The 18,602-nt window shown below is 60.1% G+C and overlaps 1 protein-coding gene across 1 annotated transcript in view; it reads right to left on the reverse strand.

Annotated features, from left to right (window-relative positions):
* NCOR2 (nuclear receptor corepressor 2) overlaps positions 1-18,602 on the reverse strand; it is a 208,674-nt gene that overhangs the window by 27,484 nt on the left and 162,588 nt on the right. Inside the window, 9 exon segments of the mRNA XM_074299344.1 lie at positions 685-835; positions 4,242-4,345; positions 5,296-5,400; positions 6,230-6,332; positions 7,322-7,374; positions 7,377-7,454; positions 11,907-12,065; positions 14,574-14,730; positions 15,732-15,852. Of these exon segments, the coding sequence (XP_074155445.1) occupies positions 685-835; positions 4,242-4,345; positions 5,296-5,400; positions 6,230-6,332; positions 7,322-7,374; positions 7,377-7,454; positions 11,907-12,065; positions 14,574-14,730; positions 15,732-15,852 (1,031 nt within the window).

Consider the following 18,602-nt stretch of genomic DNA (forward strand, 5'->3'; position numbering starts at 1 on the left):
GAGTGGGGAGACAACAGCACTCAGGTGACATCATTAAGAGGGGATGTCTCGCCATCACTGGCTGCAGTCCCCACCGGAGCAGGGAGGGGACAATGTCGGAACTGGGGACCCGACTTCACAGAAAGCACCCCGTGCCTAAGGAGAGTGCCTGGGAGGTAAGAGCCTTGAGCAGGCGGGAGCTCCATGGGCTCCCTAAGCTTGAGCCCGCACCCCTCAGAGCACGGGTCCTCGTGAAAGATCAGCCCCAGACAGCCTGGACACTGCCTGTGCAGGAGTAGGGAGGGTCACACTGGTGGGGGCTCAGGCCCGAGGCGTTAGAGAATCCCGCCCAACTTCTCAGGGCTCTGTTAGCCCCCTAAGTGGGGGGGGGGATGTAGCAAGCTCTGGGGCCCAAGCTGTCAGGGAGTGGACTCAGGGTAATTCAGAGCCTACGCAGGCTGCAGCTCCCCACGCTGGAGAAATCTCCATCATCCTCACTCTAACGGCGGTTTTCCCTTCCAGGCCCAGCCGGCCTGTCCTTTACCACTTAGGAGCGAGCCCAGTTCTCCACATTCTAGTTCTACATTCGTCAGTGAAGGACAGAACTGTAAAAGAAGGGCTGTCTGTGCACTCCCGCCCCTGCGTCTACTCTCGGGGACACCTGGGAAGGGAGGCCGAGCCCCCCCCGCCCCAGCCCCCACTCACCATCATAGGAAAGGACGTGCCCCTTCTTCCCCTCGTAGATGACGTGTCCTTTGGGCAGGGCGTCCTCTCTGCCTTTGTCCACGCGGCTGGGGCTGTCTTCTCCGATGATCCTGGTGATGGTTCCTTTGTAGAGGACGTCAGCCGGAGTGCCCTGGGGGAAGCCAGCGAGAGCCAGAGGGAGAGGTGTCACGGGCCGGCCCCGCAAGCTGTGCAGGCCCACGCAGACACCTAGGCACATTCGTGTGGGAGGCAGCAAGCCCGAGGGGGAGCGAGAGCCGGGGCCTGGCCCGGGCCGGGAGACCTCCAAGAACAAGGGAGCCGCTTCGAGCCACTGTGATGGCAGAGACACTTCTAGGCCCGAGGTGCACACGGCAGGGCCTCCAGCAGCCCCCAACCGAGACCTGGGCCTTACCCACGTGCAAACTGATGCCGGTCAGGTGGCCTCTGGGGGAGGTCGATCCCGCTCAAGAGGCGATTTCACACCCCAGGGGCTCACTGCCCGGACACCCCGCGTTTTTTGAATCCTGCTTTAGACTAGTTGAGTAACCCTGGCAAGCTGCTGGCGCTCCCTCCTCCTGGTGCCCTGGCCTCTGAGGACAAAGGGGCTCCTCTCCTTGCCGACCTCTGTGGAGCAGCCCCTTGGAGAGGGGCCACAGGCGGGCATGAATGGGCCTCAGTGTTGAGCTCCCAGCCCAGAATGGGTGACCTACAGCGCTTCCCCTCGGACCACATCAGACCGTGGGCTCACTCCTGGCCGCCCAGAATGGGGAGAAAAGGCCAAATGGGAAGAATGTGCCCGGCTGGCTCTGCTCCGACTTCTTCCCACTGGGTTTTATGGGTCTACACGGGAAGGCCCCACGCGCTGCCCCGCTCTCCCCCACGGGCCCTGGGGGTGCGTTCTCCGGAGGCCTGCCGCTGCCTCGGGGGACCAGAGTTCTCGAGATGCCACCCACACACTCGGGGACAACGGGGCTTTCTCCGCCGACGAGAACGCGGTTGGCATCTGCCGACTCCCGGGCCCAGAGACAAGCCCGCCAGGCCCCACTGACCTGCTGGCACTGGGAGGGACGGCTGAGCTCACAGGCCAGAAGCCAGACAAAGCGAGCTGTGCCCAGATCGGGACATTGCCAGAGGTCTGTGCCAGCCCCGATGGCCAAAACTTTGGTAAGGACGGAACAACTCCCAGGGATATCAGCCTGGAAGCTCAGGGGAGAGACTTCCTCACAACGATCCCGCGGGCTGGGGAGAGCACCACGGTTGGCCACGGCTAGTAAGAGGCAGGATCTGGACGCAGGCCTTCGTGACTTGAAGTTCATCCTGCTGTCCCAGGATTCCTTTCCCAGTTTTTGCTTTCTTCCATGAATTTTAACATGTTTGCTCTTCTCTTTCTTTCCTCCCCCTCGTCCCCCTGTTGGAGCCACACCTGAAACTTCAGATTCCGCTGCCCGAGATTCATTTCTTGGATCTATTCTCATCAGCCGATCACCAGGTTCACTCCCAAAGATAAAGCTCACCCACGCGGAGATGAGCAGCTTACCATATAACCACTGACAGAGGCTCGAACGTCAGCCACTCCCACCTTAGTGTGAATGAGTTCACCAGCCAGAATAATCTGGCTGTGCCTGCAAAGTCCCACTGGACTGTGCGGTTGGAAGAGGTCCTGGCTCTGGCCGCCGGCTACCTTGACAGCAGGCACCACAAGTCGGCTTCCTTCCCGCCCAGAAAATGAGGGTCCTGACCCCACGCTGGGGCTAAGGTGGGGGGACTAGGACCCCCCCGGACAGAGGCCAGTGCCCGTGCTTGCATTCCCATGGTAGTAAGAATAGGAACTGCAGCCCCCAGGGGGCAAGAACTGTTAATAGAGGAAGCTGCAGCTGCAGGGTCTCCCCCTCCCCAACGTACGTCAGGGGTCTCCCAGGCTCCCACTCCCCTAGCCCCGCTGTGTTCACACGGACTTCCACAGGCACTGCAAGTTACACTCTGGAACCCGGCGCTCTCAAGGGCCGGCCGGCACAAAATCTGTGCCATTCCAACTTCTTCCTTCCTAACAAGAGGAACCTGGACAGCAGTTTTCTGAGAAAAGGCCAGAGAGGGCTGGGGTTAAGCCTTTTATTCTCCACGAGGCTCTCGGAGGAAGAGAGCCTACCCTGCTATCTTCAGGGTCATGCTAATTCAGAGGCCAGAAGAGAGGGAGGAAGCAGCCCCCCCCACCCCGGGGCGGAGGGCTCCCAGATCTCTCCGGGTGCCCAGGGTGACCCTGGCTGGGGGAGGTGTATCAGCAGATGAGGACAGTCTTCACTTTGCCGGGCTCAGGGGCGGAGTCAACTGCAGCTTCTGGGCCGAGGGCCAAGAGGAAATGGTCATGGTGACCCCTCTGCTGTGGGGAAGGGGAGGGAAGGGCGGGAAAGAGAGCCCCAGGGGCTGATGGAAGGCTCTGAGAAGCGGACCCCACCCCCAGGGAAATGGCCTAGAAGCCGGGTCTCAGAGGGCCTGCTGAAGGGGGGCATTGGGCCAGGTTCCAGCGGTCCCCTCAGTTTCCCAGTCTCTAACCTAAGTGGGCCGTCTTGTCCGCTCAAAGGCCTGACAGAGAAGGAAGGGGACCGGAGCCAGCCTGCCCACCCACACTCCTGGGATCCTAAGCAAATCCACAGATCTAGGGCCAGAGGGAGCCTTGGAGGCTTCTCATCCACGCCCCTCATTTTTACAGATAAGGGAACCGAGGCAGACTTTCAAGTACCGATGGTAGAATTAGAATCCATGTCTTCAAACTCTGGAGCCAGGCGCTCGCCGAGGAGGAAAAGGAAGTGACCTCGCTAAAGGTCATGCAGAGGGAAAGTGCCCTTGACAAATGTGCTCAGAATAACTGAATGAATGACTGCCTGCAACAGCCAACGTCCACGGAGCCCGAGAGTCCGCAAGGCCTTTCACGGGCCAAATAACTTGTAGGGAGAAACCATGATCGGGAGGAGAACTCCCTCCTCCTCGAGACCCAGAGTTCAAAAGGGGAGGACCGTGAGTCCCCTGACATCTCTCCCCCTCATCCCTTTCCTGACACAGGAGGCGGAGCCCGGAGGCAGGAAGGCCTGACTTCAAACGCAGGCTAGCCCCTTTGAACGAGACCCTTACTCTCTGTTCCCCTCATTCTCCCCCTCTGTAAAATGGGACAGCAGCGCCCACCTCGCCAGGCTGTGGGGAGGAGCAACAGAAGAACCCTCGTATAGTTGGCAGTGGTCTCTGAAGGGTCGCCAACCTTCTCCTATCGCCGCGACACTAAGAGCCCTCGTGCAGCACTCACTGTGTGCCAGGCACCGCGCTGAGCGCTTTGGGGATTATTCTCTCATTTACGGAGCTGAGACAAGCAGGGTGGAGGTCGCCCAGCTCGTGTTTGAGGCAGCCCGGGAACTCAGGCCTTCTAGGGCTCTGTCCCCCCCCGCCCCGGATGTGTAAGTCCACCTGCCTCCCACGAGTACTCGGCCCTCGGGGACCCTGGGAAGAGGACCACGCAGCGTGGGCGGCGGGCCGAGCCCCGGCCCCTCCCGTGCGCCCTGCGCACTCACATGTGTGATGGAGCCTCGGTAGGTGATGGGGCTCTCCGACGGCGGCCGGCTGCTGGGAATGCCTTTGGTGATGCTTCCTCCCGGAGCGGAGCCCAGGCTTGTTCCTACAAAACATGCCGTCCTCAGGGTGGAGCCCCCACCCCTCCGCCCGTACCCCCCCGGAGAGGAGGCGGCTCCTAGCAGAAGGCGCTGGGACTTAGCGACCCTTCAGGGCCCTGCGCACAACTCAGCTCTCGGGAAGCCTGCCCCAGTGAGTCCTGGGACGACCTTTGATGAATGGGAGAACTGACGGGGACCCTGCTTTTGCATCACATTGTCAATTTAACGACATTGTCACTATTTCCCCATCACTTTGATGGACATGAGAGTAATAGAAATGGCTAAACTTTAGAGATTTCCTTCTGAAGGCATTACGATAATCTCCACTTTCAAAGGGAGAAACCAAGGGGAAGCACGGTGTGGGAGGGTCCGGGGTCTGGAGGCCCTGTGCTCCATCTTGTTCCCGGTGCTCATTAACCCGGCAACCAAGGGGAGGAGCCTGACCTCTGCCATCAGCAGTCGCTTCATCTGTGAAATGGGTCTAACAACCACCCTCAGGATGACAAGCCCTACGTGGGACGTTGTCCAGGGTGACAGTGAGAGGGGGAGGGGAGGGGGAGGAGAGGACCAGGAGAGGAAGGGAGAAAGAGGGGGAGGGGGAAGAGAAGGGAAAGGAGAGATGGGGAGGAGGAGGGGAGGGCTCAAACACAAACCATACTGCTCTTCTCCCCACCTTATCGGGCACGGGCCTAGGCCAGGGAGGAGAGGCCGGACAAGGAGGCCTAGGAGGAGCCTGCTCGGAGGGAAGAGGGCACCTGAGAGGCAGGAGCCGAGCCCTGGCTAACGCTTCCCAAGTGGGAGGGCGTCACAGAAGGCTCTGGCCCGTGGCCCAGAGAAAGGACCCAGTGACTCCCCTGGGGGCAGGCCCTGTGGCTCTCGTTTGGCGATGGGAAAGGAGAGGCCCAGAGGGAGAAAAGGCAGTTCCCAGAGAGTTTCCCTTCTGCGGCCGCCTCACCTCTGAGCACCGACGTCTCCTGGGCCGTGGGCATCACCAGGGTCTCGGGCTGGCCAGCCTGGCTCCTCGGAGACAGCTGCTCCTGCTTCACTCCGGGGAAAGGCACTGCGGAGGAAGGGCGGGAGGTTGGCAGAGGCAGAACTTGCAGGAAGGGCGGAGGCGGGAGGATGCCAGGACAGAAAAGCCCGGCCTGCCGGCCTCAGCTTCCCTTGCTGGCGGCCACACTCTCCACGTCACTTGCAAGGGAAGGGTCTCTACTCGGGACCTCTGGGGTGAAGGTCACGGGCAGGTTTTGGCTCGCAGCCCTACGTGAAGGGGCCACGCCGGCAAGGGCCCGCGCTAAAAACAGGCTCGGTTCTCAGGCCGAGGACCCGCAGGAGGCCCCCGCAGGAGGCGGGCACGGCTGCACTCAGAGGCAGGACGTCAGTCCGGCAGCAGGGGTGCGGGAGCCAGGCCCAGGGACGGTCGAGGACCACGTCCTGTTAGAGTGATGGCTTCCACACCCCCCCCCAGCCCCTCCTCACCACCTGCAGGCCCCTTCCCGAGAGGAGGAGGGAGGCCGTGTGGAGCGCAAGGGGTCACGTTTAGGATGGAAGGGGAGCCTGTGAAACCTGGCAGCGCTTCCCGGATGGCATTTCTTCCCCTGTGCCTCCCAATCTGTCTGAATACCGACTTCCAGGTCAGACCCCATGGAAAATGGGTCAGGGAAGGGAGGGTCTTCCTGGAGCTGGTGGACTGGGAAAGGACTCGGGTGGGGGAGGGGAGAGCCCATCACCCACCGACCCCCGGCATTGCGCCCGAGCCTCCTCCTCGCCCCCACCCCGTGACGGGAGGGAGTCAGGATGGCCCCTGCCGGGGAGGCTGCAGAGGCAGAGGGCCTGGCCTGGCGCCCTCGGAGTCCGAGCCAGAGGGGGCAAAGCTCCCCAGCACTTACCCAGTTTTTTTGGGTCCATGGTCAAGGGCAGACCCATGGTGATGGAGCCCACGGGCGCTTTGGCGTGCTCGGAGTATGGGGCATGCAGCTGGATCGGAACTCCCTGGGATGAAGGAGGAGAACAATGGCACATGGGATGGCCCGGGGCACTCCACAGCTGGGCCACTACAACTGTGCCCATCTCATAGGGTGCTGCACCGTGGGCTTATGGGTCTGCCTTAAGGGCAGGCATGCGAAGCGCAGGGAGCCTGTGGGGAGCAGTGGGGGCTGGGCCAGCCAGTGTCTGGGAACCCAAGTCCCCAACATGTCCACCTGTGGGGGGCGGCAGAGCCGGCCTCTGACCCTTCCTAGGAGCCGGGGTGAGGGGAGCTCAGGGCGGCAGGGCCCTGGGAGCTGCCCCGTCCCTCGGACGTCCCGCCGACCCCATCTGCCTCGTCATTTCCTGGGGCCACTGCCAGCTCTGGCCCCGTCTCCCACGGACACAAAGGTCCTCTGTCCCCGTTTCCAGGGTGACTGTCCCTGGGCCAGAAGAGGCTATTTTTACCTCCCGGGAACGCCCCCTCCCAGCCCCTTGATCTCATTTCCTCTGGGATCCTCGGCTTCTCAGCCGCCCGCTGGCACCGGCCCAGCCTGGTATTGTCTCAGAGTCCCCTCCCTGCCCTGCTCGAGTCCCACCGGAGAATCCTGGGGCGGCCTGGGAGCCGTCTCCCACCCATCGTCCCCCACCCACCGCTCGGAACCCGCCGCTCCAGCTTTCTGCAGTGAGAGGCCTGGGCTCAAAGTCCCAGAGTGGAAGGCTGGGCCCCTCCCCTCCGGGTCCTCCCGGGCCACGCCAGGCCCTGCTGAAGGTCCAGAGGAGGTGACCCAGCGGGGGGGAGGCGGGGCGGAGGGACGGACCCTCAGTAAACGCTGACTCCTGGGGATGGGAGCCTGGCCCTGCCCACACCTGAAGCTCTCCTCCGTGGCCCAACAGGCCGGTGCCAGAACTTCCAACCGCCCTCAGAGCTGCTCCGGAGGCTTTCTGCTCCTCCCACGGCAGGGCCTAAGCTGCTTGTGTAGGAGCCGGGAGCCCCGCGTCCCCCTCAGCCTCACCTGGGAGCTCACGGGCCTCTCCAGGACAACGGGGTGCTTGGTGGAGGAGATGAGGGGGGCGGGTTGGAGATGCCGGGCACTCTCTGCAGGCTGGACCTGGCGCCGTCGTGCAGGTTGAGCGAGATGGGGTGACCTGGACACGAGAGAGATATACAATGTCATGCAGCGGGGGGCTTTCTGCTGCCCGAGCCCTACTATGTGCAGTGCCCTGCCTCAAGCAATTGCTGGGGGAGCCCCTCGACGCTTTGGGGGACCATCCCCGGCCCCCCCATCAGCCAGCTCCTCCAGGAGCCTCCAGTTGCTGCCGCTCCCCCCCCACCCGCCTCCCGCTCCCCACCCCCATCCGTGCAGCTCCGCCGAACGCGCTCGCCGCCGTCCCCGTGAGAACACAGGCTGTGTCCGCATCCTCAGGCCTCGTGTTTGTGGTCTTGACATGTGGACCAGAGGGGAGATACCGGCCTTGAACCTTCCCCCGCCATCCCTGCCTGCCTGCTGGGTCGTGCACTGATGCAACGGGGGGACCTTTGTCCTCGCTCCCTCCAGGGCGCCCCAAAGCAGGACTGACGGGGCACGGCGCCCCCTCCTCCACACAGCCCTCCTGGATTGCTTGGAGGAGAGCCGGCAGTTAGCCCTGCCCGTTTGGCCAGCTCTTTCCCCCACTGCTCTGAGCCTTGGGACCACAGACAATAGCTGGGATGGGGAGGGGCTCCTCTGGTGAACAAAGGGGCCGGACTGGGGGACTGGATCGAGGTGTGCTCCAGGCGTTCCATGGCAGACAGCCCAAGACCGAAGTGGGGGAGTGACCCTTCTTGGAGCAAAGGCAGCTTCCAGGGAGGGGACCTGGGGGAGAAGGCACCTCCTTCTCCATCCCAGGCAAAGGCCCCCACTTCTTAGAAGCCACGGGGCTGGGGGGGGCTTCAAAGGGGCTGCCCGGCAGAAGAGAAGCCTGGGGAGGACAGGGCGGTGTCGGTTTGGGTCTCTGTGCCTCCAGCACTGAGCACACAGTATGCACTTAAGGAACGCTCCAGTTTACAGATGAGAAAACTGAGGTGCAGCAACACAATGTGAAATAATCCAGAATACCCAGAGGGGGAAGGAAGCTCAAGAGTCCACTGAGTCATTCTTCAGCCACGTCCTATGTGACCCCTTCGTGAGCACTTGGGGATTTCCTGGCAGACACTGGGCAGTTGGCCATTTCCTTCTCCAGCCCATTTTACAGAAGAGCAAACTGAGGCAAACGGGGTGAAGTGGCTTGCCCGGGGCCACCCAGCCAGACTTGAACGCCGGTCCTTCTGACTGCAGGCCCAGATGTAACCACTGTCCTGCTGAGGTCAGGATCCTGGCTCAGGCTCACTTACCTACGTGAGCATCAGAGGTAGGATTTGAACCCTGATCTCTTCCCTTCCAAGCTCAACAACTGGCTCCATTTCCCCACATATGCATAAATGCAAATTTCAGAGAAATAAGGCAATGGGTACAAAGTTGCAGACAAAGTGAAAGAAGGGACTGGCGCGCTGGCAGACGGGGCAGCCTCTCGGGGGGTGCTGGCTTCCAAGGGCCGAGAAGGGGGCAGTGGAGCTGCTTTTCCAGGCCGATTCCCAGGAAGCCTGGATGACCACGGGCCCAGGAACAACCAAGGGAACAAAGGCAGATCTGGACCTCAACACCCGGGGCCCCGAGGCCTGCACCCGGGCCTGCTGCTCCCCGCCGGGTGACTTCTAGGCTCAGGGTCCTCATCTGTAAAATGGGGCGAGGGTGGAAGAGGCGACTCCTCTGTGAGCTGTGGGCCCGTGGACGCCTCTGAATGGACTTCTCGCTGCCCGATCGCCTCCGCCCACGAGGGTTCCCTTCCACCGTCACATCGGACGCAGACGTTCCTCTTCCCTGACCGCTCCTGGAGCTGGAGATTCTACATCTGGCTTCCCAGGCCCAATCCTCCCAGGACACAGCAGGAGCTTGATAAGCGTTTGCTGATGAATGTTTAATTCGCATTTTTCAATAGGTGCTCTGGAATCCAGCCACCTCCCCTTCGTCCTCCTTTTGCCTCCTGAGATGGCCGCCTTCTTTCTTTCTATATATCACCTTGAAAAAGTTCAATCAACATTTATTAAGCACCCACTTGGTACAGAGGTCTGTGCTTGGTTGGCCTGAGAATACAAGGTGGAAAAGTGACTGTCAGAGTAATCTAAGAGAGGGACGTGACAGAGAAAGCACAGGGTCAAAGGCCAAATCCACACAAAGGGCTGGAAGGAAATGGAAAGACGGAGCAAGGACTCCAGCCCAGGCAGCTGGTATGGGGGGGGGCAGTGGCTCTCAGGTCAAAGGACTCGAGTTCAAATCCCACATTGCTGCTGGCAGCCTCCGTGACCACAGGCAAGCCAGCTGACCTTCCTAGGTCGTGCCGGGGCGGCTCTTGGCAGGAGAGCAGAGGCCTCCAACAGAGATGACGTCAAGAGAGAGTGTTCCAGGCGTGGGCACCCACCTGTGTGGCTCCGGGAACCTGGCGGCCTCCAGAACCTTGGTCTGGCTGGCAAAGAGACTGAAGGGAGGAAAGAGAAATGGCCCTCGAAAGGGAAGCCAGTGCCAGCTGAAGGGCACGAGCCAACGTGTCCCAGCAGGCTGGTGTGGAGGAGTCAGAAGAGCTGCACAGCCAGCCAGTCAGCAATGAACACATCCAAAGCTGGAAGAGACCCCAGCCCCTGGGAGCACGGACCCACGGTCACCCAGGGAGGACACCGGCAGGTTTCAGCCCGGCCCTCAGTACTAGAGACAAGGCTTTCTTTTAAGGTCAAAGCCAGGAGCTTCTGTTTAACCCCAGAGGCACTGGGGAGCCACTGAAGAGTAAGGAGGGCAATCCAGGCGCTCCTTCAGGGACTTTGCACTAAGCCTTGTCTGGCCTGCACCTAGCTCTCTTCCCTGATGTTTTTTAAAAAAAGCAATCAGGGCTAAGCGACCTGCCCAGGGTCACCCTAGTAAGCGTCTGGGGTCAGGGCGCTCACCACTGGGCCACCGTGCTGCCCCGTGATGTTCTCTGTCTCTAAATCGCACTGTTCTCTGGGAGCTTCTGGAGCAGCCTCAGTTTCAGTTCCGCTCATCAATCCCAAAGGCAGCAGGAGATAAAGTCCACACCCCTTACTGTGCCCTTCGCAGCCCCGGCTCTTTTCCTGGGCCCGGCTTGGAGGCCTCTCTCTCGCCTTGGTTCCGAGAGCTCTGCGAGCGTCTCCGGCCGCACAAAGGTGGACCTGGGACGACTCGGCCTCGGCCTCCGAGCGAGGGCTTGTGGCTCTGGCCCTGAGAGCTCCTGGCTTACATTTCTGCCCGACTTGTGAATCTCCTCCTTATAGATGCTCTCTAAAGGTGTGGACCAAGTACATCAGCACCTTATTTCAAGTTCTGGCCCAGAACACGAGCTGCCGCTTCCAACGTGTGCCACACAGAAGACACTCGTGATATCTGTCTGGCCTTCCTTTCCAACAATCCCTTGTGTGAATCTTGCTTTTCTACCCAGATTGTGGAGCTCCTGGGATAGGCGGACCCCATTATCCTCTCTCAGATGCCCCACAGCGTATGCAACAAGTGCTCAATAACTGCTTGCAGACGAATGAATCTCCATTAGGATTTAGACTTCTTAAGAGTCTCCTCCAGGCACTCTTTGATCCAGTACCAGGACTTCCTTGTACTTCATGCACATGGCACCCCAGCGTCTCAAGTCTGGGTTACCCCCTCACCCCAGTTGGCGCGGCCCCCCGAGGTCACTTTCCACCTGCTCTGTATATATCTGGTACACGTGTTTGTCCCCATGGTGTCTTCCCCTAAAAACGTAAGCTCCTGGAGGGCAGGCTTTTGCCCTTCTTTGTACAACAAAACCTAGCATTTACAAATCAATGCTGTGGGATAAGTGCTACTACCCCCACTTTACAGATGAGGAAACTGAGGCTGCATTAGTATAGAGATGACAATATAGTAAGTAAGTGTAGTGTCTGAGGCAGCATTTGAACTCAGGTCTTGGTGATTCCAGGGCCGACCCTCTATGCCCTGTAGCATCTTGAAGTTTAGTACAGAGTGAGCACTTAATAATGCTGGCTTACTAGTAATTCATTAAACAAAAGTTTATTCAATACTAGAAGCAAGATGGGGATCCTAAGACCTGGGTTCAAATCTTGCCCCTGCAGGTCACTTTACCAAGGGGACTCAGTTTCCTCATTTGTAAAATGAGAGACTCCAGAGCTCCCACTAAAGCCCCGACTCCCTAAGGCTGGGGGCTACAGAAACCCAAGTTCTGTCTGCGGGGAGCAGCTGGGCCGAGGCCTGGCACTCGGATTTGGACGGCTCCCGAGGCCTCACAGCCAGGTCTGGCCGCACCCCCCAGGCCAGGCTGCAGACCTCCAGGGAGGCCAGCTCTGCTAACGGATGCTAGACTAAAGCCCAAGTCTGTCTGGACTCTCCTGGCTGTGCCATGTGGGGCCAGGCCCTGGGCTGCACATGGCTAGTGCGGCCCCCACCCCCAGGCTCACGAGGCAGCGTGGGCCCCGGAGGGGCAGGAAGCCCGGCGCAGAGGCCCACCCCCAGCACCGGGCTTACTTACTGGGTGGGTTGTACTGGAAGCCGGGGGGCTCCAGCTGCGGGGAGCTCTTGATCACTTCTCGAGAAGGCACCGGGAAGGGGAGGGCCGGGGGCCAGCACGGAGCAGGCTCCCCACTCAGCTTCTGGACCTCTGGGAAGGGGGAAAAATATACCGGCTTTTCTACAGGAAGAAACAAAAAGATCCCATCAGGCACTCCTGTCTCTGGGGCTCCCCAAGCCTCAGCCACAGACCCCGCCCTCAGGAAACCACTGCCGGTTAGGTCATCCCCCAGCCCCCAGTATGAGAAAGCATCCAAGTCCTGCCGCCGCAGCCCCGCCCGCCTCCAGCATCTCCCATCCATGCCCTGCAACGTGCACACAGCCGTCCTCGGGCCCACTGTCTGTAAGGGGCCTTCCCTGACAACCCGGGCCGCCCCACCCCCCAAGCCTCCTTCCTTTGGCCTGCATCCTGCACCCCAACATGGCCGGGAATGTCTCAGACCAGGGCTGCCCACCGAACCTCCCCAAAGACATTTGGGCTAAGGGGCATTTGAACAGTGTTAATGTAGGCCACGAGATCTACAAAGGAAGGAAGGGAGGAAAGGAAAAAAGGAGGGAGGGAAGAAGGGAGGGAGGAAAGGAGGAAGGGAGGGAGGAAGGGAAGAAGGGAGGGAGAGAAGAGGGGAGGGAGGGAAAAAGGAAGGGAAGAAGGGAGGGAGGGAAAAAGGGGAGGAAGGAAAGGAGGGAGAGAGGGAAGAAGGGGAGGAAAGGAAGAAGGGAGAGAAGGAGGGAGGGAGGGAGAGAAGGAGGGAGGCAGAGGAGGACGGAGGGAGAGAGAGAAGGAGGGAGGGAGAGAGAGAAGGAGGGAGGGAGGAAGGAGAGAAGGAGGGAGGGAGGGAGGGAGGAGGAAGGGAGGGAGGGGGGAGGGAGGGAGGGAGGGAGGGATGGAGGGAGGGAGGGAGGGAGGGAGGAGGAAGGGAGGGAGGGGAGGAGGGAGGGAGGGAGGGAGGGAAGGAGGGAGGGAGGGAGGGAGGGAAGGAGGGGGTGGGAGGGAGGGAGGGAGGGAGGGAGAGAGGGAAGGAGGGAGGGAGGGAGGGAGGGAGGGAGGACAGTTTCAGACGGGTCTGGCGGATCCATGACAAGAGCCCTCAGAGCCTGCCCAGGAAGTGCGGACCAAGGTGAGCCAGGGGGCTACCGTCAGGCAGGACAGCCGAGACCCCTGGTGATGCCTGCTGCTGGTGGTCCAAACTGGACCGGACATCAGAGAAATGGGCCTAGTGAGCCTCAGGGCCAATGGTGAGGAGGAAGCTGAGGCTCACAGCATCCGGTCCGATCCGAGATGTTTACAAGCGGCCCCAGGACGTCACTGGGGACCAGGGGGCTTTCAGGCTGTGCCTGAGGACTCCAGTGAGGGGCGGCTCTGCCCGTCAGCAGGCTTCTCCCCAAGGCAGCCTCTGCAGCCCCCTCACTGCTCCTGGCCCTGCCCCCCAGGGGCTAATTCCCTGTCCTCTGAGCCTTCAATGAGGCCCTCAGCTTGCAGGGACCCAAAGATTTCTCCTTCCTGGCTGCCAACAACAACCCCACCAAGGGCAGTGCCCGAGCGGGCCCTCATCAGGACTGCGCTCCCTCCCGGCGCCCGGTGGCCTCACCATCTCTGTGCCCCCAGTACCTCACCCAGGCGGGCGCTCAACCCCAACAGCTCACAGACTTTGGAAAGGACACTATCAGCGCTAAAGATGGCCTGGAAATCACCACGCCGAGGCGGGACAGAACAGAACAGATGGCCAGCCCAGAGAGGTCTTCACACATGAAGAAGTCCCGGGATCCCGTGGAGCAGCAGAGAGATTCCCACCCAAGCCCGAGGGTCTCAGACCTTACTGGCCACCGAGGGCCGGATGGCAAAGGCCATAAATGAACCAAGGGCCTCAAGCCCCTCTTCTGCTTTGCCACGGGATTTCCCAGAAGTGCCGGGGCGGGCCGCTGCGCCAGCCATGACAGTCACCGTCAGACTCTGGGTTAAAGGCGGCAGCCACATGTCACGGTGAAACCCCGCCCCTAGTAAGCCAAGAAGCGCACAGCTGTGCCCCGGGCCGCGCTCGCCAAGGGGGCGCTCTCTGCCGCCGTCCCGGCTCTGCCCTTTCTCCGGTGCTCACGCCCCCCTCTCTGCGAGACCCTCGGGCTGGCCCCTTCCGCTCCACCGTGTTTGACAGAAGAGGCGACTGAGGCAGAGGAGTGCCCGAGGTTGGATTTGAACTCAGGACCTCCTGACTCCAGAGCCAGGGCTCTACCCACTGTGCTACGCAGCCGCCTAAATCCTGCGTCGTGAGCGCTCTCCCCGAGCCGAGGGCCCACACGGGGACAGCTTGGGTCGCCCTCGCAGGCGTGGGGCCGGTCAGCCGCCATGCACGCGCAGTCCCAGACGCACGCGCAGTTCACGCAGGGACCGTCCCGCAGAGCCTCGGGCTCCCTCCCTCCTGGCGTCTCGCTCACCTTGGCCCCAGTTGTGAAGGCCCCATTCCCACCAAAAACTGCGCGGACTTAAGACACAGGAGAAGAGCAGTAATTCCTGCTGCCCCGAACCGAGAGCGGGGCGCGGGGGACTAATGGCGGTACTTCTGGCCGGCAGGTGCCCCTTCCCCCTCCCAGACTCGGCGCCGCCTGGCCGAGGCACGACCCCGGGCCTCCTTACCCTCCTTCTCCGCCACGGCGGGGCTCCTGCTCTGGCCGCGGGGGCTGCTGCTCGGCTGGGCCGGCTCGCTGTCCGGCGGCAGAAGGTGCTGAGCCTGGGGGGCCGGCTTTCCCGGGGTCGCGTCCTCCCGGGCAGCGTCGTGGACTTTGGTGACCTGCTGGGAGGGAGAAGGCACAGTGAGCTTCCGCCCCCGTGTTACGCTTCAGACGTTCACGTGTTTCCCAATACAAAGGAAATCCTGGTTTCCGCTGCTCCTTATTGGTCTGTCAGCGTGGACTTACTGAGCGCCGCCCCTGGAGAGCCCCAGAGGGGCTTGTGAAGGAACTGAGCCCTGCCCAGGCACAAACCCAACCACTGGCCTGGCAGGCAGGGGCCGCCAGCCTGGGGGCATCATTAAGTACCTAATCTGTGCTCCCTGGAGGAGTCTGCCTTCTAAAGGGCAGAGATTCAGAAGCTTCAATCAATACGACTTGACTCACCCACCAAGGATGCTTGCAATTCCAGCCCCTCCCAGAGTCAGGTGCAATGGAGCGGGCGCCCCCTACAAGCTGGCAGTGACACCCACAGCAATGCCAGTCGCCAACAGAGAGGGGGCCTCGCGGGCCGGTATTCATTTCGGCCCCTTCCTCACTTCTTGTCTGTACCAATCTACATCCATCTCCCCTGGGAGAACGTAAATGCCTGATCTCCTTAGGAGAAAGCCCGGGGGGCTTGGCGACGGTGCCCGGCGGGTGCCGGCTGGGGATGAGCAGAGGGTCTCACCGCCGCGCTCCTAGAGGCCCAAGAGACCGGGAGCCACACGTGCTGTCTCTTCTCACCCTCCCCCTGCCACCCCAACCCAGCTCATTCCTCCGGCCTCACTTCCATGGGGATTTCTCCAGGAAGTGCAGGGACGAGGGACGGAAGCCAAGTCTCACTGCAGGCTTGTATTTCTCCACCCACCCCCAAACTGTGTGGGCCACGCTCAGGGGCAGCATTCAGCCTTAGTTATGTCCTTAAAGGGCAGGAAACTAGGCCCAGGGAGGGGTCGGAAGGCTCTTTTCCCGCTCAGCAGGGGAGCAGCCGCGTCTCCCTGCGAGCCCAGGAGCCAGGAGCTTCCAGAAGGCTCGGGGTCCGAGAGACGCTGCGGCGGGAGCCAGTGGAGGGTGAGATACTTACAATGGGGGGGATGGCGGCCGCTCTCTGCTTCAGCTGCTTGAGGTCCAGAGGTTTCTGAGGCGAAGGATTGGGCCTGGCATCGGACGCGGTGTTTAAGAGGCTGGGCCGAGGGGACAGGAGCCTGGAGGGGAGACACAGTTATCAGACGTGGCTCCAAGGCCCAGGGAGCGGGCTCAGGTGAAGGCTCAGAGCCGGACACCCCGGGGCCGTCGCCTCGTCACACCTGGGAGGCTGAGCGATGGACCGGAAAGCCCGCTGAGCCGGGACCCGAGGGGGACCAGGCTGGGCCCGGTCCCCTCTGACAGCTCCCTGGCAGGCTGGGTGCGATCGGGACCTCCCCGGGACTCAGAGAGCAGATCTCCAGGAGCTCCACAGGCACACCTGGGCAAGCCTCTGCCGGGGGGGAGGGGAGGGGGGAATGCCCATCGGGACTGTTAGAGGCACAGCAACATGGCTACTGGGAGCAGACAGCAGGGCCCCGCTCTGTGGCCATTAATCTCTCCAAAGCTCAGCTTTCTCATCTGCAAAATGGAGGTGGAGAACCAGAGATCTGGAGCAAGGAAAGGAACTGAAGGGATCATTTGGTCCCAATTCATACGGGATGAGGATACCTGCAGGATCTGCCACAGTCACAGGGTTGCCGTGAGGATCCAGTGAGATAACACACGTTAAACTCTGTGACTCTACATGCCTGTTAGCTCTTCCCTACCGTGTGTGTGTGTAAAGATATAGATAGATCACATCAGAGCGTATATTTATATCTACCCTTCAGGGTAACATTTAAGGCCCTCCACTCACCTGCCCCTCCACCACACGACACCCATTCACCCCTTCCCACTCTGCAGGTTAGTTTTTTTGCCCCTCATTTCTCATCCTGGGACCTCCTTTGATACTGGCCATCCCTCACCCCTAGAACCAGGCCATTCTCACCTCCACCTCCCAGAGTCCTCTTCCTTAAAGATGCAGCTCTGGCAGCATCTTATACCACAAGTCTTTCCTGCTCCACTAGCCCTCCTATCTATGTATCCATCAATCTCTATCCATTTCATCTGTTATTCATCCATCTGTCTATCTAGCCCTCTATCCATCCATCCACATATCCATCCATCCATGCATCTATCTGCTGTCTGTCCATCCTTCCATCCACATATCCATCCATCCAGCATCTATCTGTCTATCCGTCTATCCATCCATCCATCTATCTGTCTATCCGTCTATCCGTCTATCCATCCATCCAGCATCTATCTGTCCGTCCATCCACATATCCATCCATCCAGCATCTATCCGTCTATCCATCCATCCATCCAGCATCTATCTATCTATCTGTCCGTCCATCCATCCATGCATCTATGCATCCATCTATCTGTCTATCCATCCACACACCCACATGCTGATGCTGCCAGTATTTCTCTAGGCACCTTTCTCCCCTTATTAGAGCATAAACTTCTTGAAAGTCAGGACATTTTGCTTTTCATTTTTGTGACCCTTAGTGCCTTGTCCACAGTGATCACTTAATAGACGCTACGTGATTGGTTGGTTAATGATAAAATCAATCAACATCCTATCAAAGAAGAAAAAGACCAAGAGAAGGAGGGTAATTTGGTCAAGGTGACATCACACAGACCCTTCCCTGCCCTCTAATCCCAAGGTCGCCCATTGGGGGTCTGGCTGATGAGGGCAGAAAGACAGGATGCAGGGAGATGGGATTGACCGCTGCCTTGTAGAATCCCAACCAAGCCGAGCTGTGTCTCGGTCCCTGGGACCCCCTTCCTGGCCCTGCAGGAGGACCACTCAGAACCCAAGCTCCTCTGTGACGACGGGGCCTGGCCTAGGCTGGGCAGTGAGCAGAAGGACTCCCAACAGCCAGTGGGGGAGAAGGAGCCAGATTAATAAGGCGCAGGATGGGATTATGGAGTAATCACCCTTAATCCCCTTCGCCCATCAGGATCCCAGTAAAGAGTATCTGAAAGTGAAAACGCTGGACTTAAGGTGCTGACCACAGGCTTAGAGCCAAGAAGGATCCCAGGGGCCAGAGAGCTTAACTTCATTTTGCAGGTGAGGAAGGGGGGCCGGGCTGTCAAGTGTCTGAGGCAGGACCTGAAGCCCGCTCTTCCTGGCCCTGTGAGCGGCACAGCCCCCACTCCGCTGGAGTGGGCTCCCCATGGCCCGAGGACACTGGCTCCCCCGAGGGAGGGCCGCTTTGTGGCCATGCTGAATGTGGGCACTGGTGACAGTGTAACAGTTCACATTGACAAAGCGCTCCTTTCCCTGCAGCAACATCTTGTAGACCCTTTTACAGAGGAGGAGACTGAGGCTTTAAGGAGTTACAAGACTTAAATCTGGGAGTCCCTCATTTTCAGCCTGGGGGAGGGGAGGGGAGAAGAGAAATGAGGATGCTCAGCCAGAGTGGAGGCCGAGCCTCAGCTTTCTCAGCTGTGAAATGGGGATGATAATACCTGCCAAGTGTCTCCTTCATGGGATCGTCTCAAGGATATAACACCAAGATATTTACAAAGCACTTTATGAGCTCTCCCGGCCCCTAGAAGCGTCGCTGTTTATTAACATTGCCCTCAGAAATATTATTCCTGCATCCAACCTACACTTGCAGGGCACTTATTACACGCCAGGCACTGTGCAGATCAATCCTGGGAGGGAGGTACTATTAGTATCCCCATCTGGCAGATGAGGAAACTGAGGCAGGCAGGGCTGAAATGTCCTATAGTTACTGAGGTAGGATTTGAATTCAGCTCCTCCCGGCCCCAAGTGTGCCCTCTACCCACCGTGGTCCCACCGAGCTGCCCTTATTACTGCCCCTTTAAGGGAGGACGACCAGGCTTCCCGTTCCCATCAGACACTGAGCCGGGCTGCAAA

Source organism: Sminthopsis crassicaudata, chromosome 1 (genome assembly GCF_048593235.1).
Source record: "Sminthopsis crassicaudata isolate SCR6 chromosome 1, ASM4859323v1, whole genome shotgun sequence".
NCBI lineage: Eukaryota > Metazoa > Chordata > Mammalia > Dasyuromorphia > Dasyuridae > Sminthopsis > Sminthopsis crassicaudata.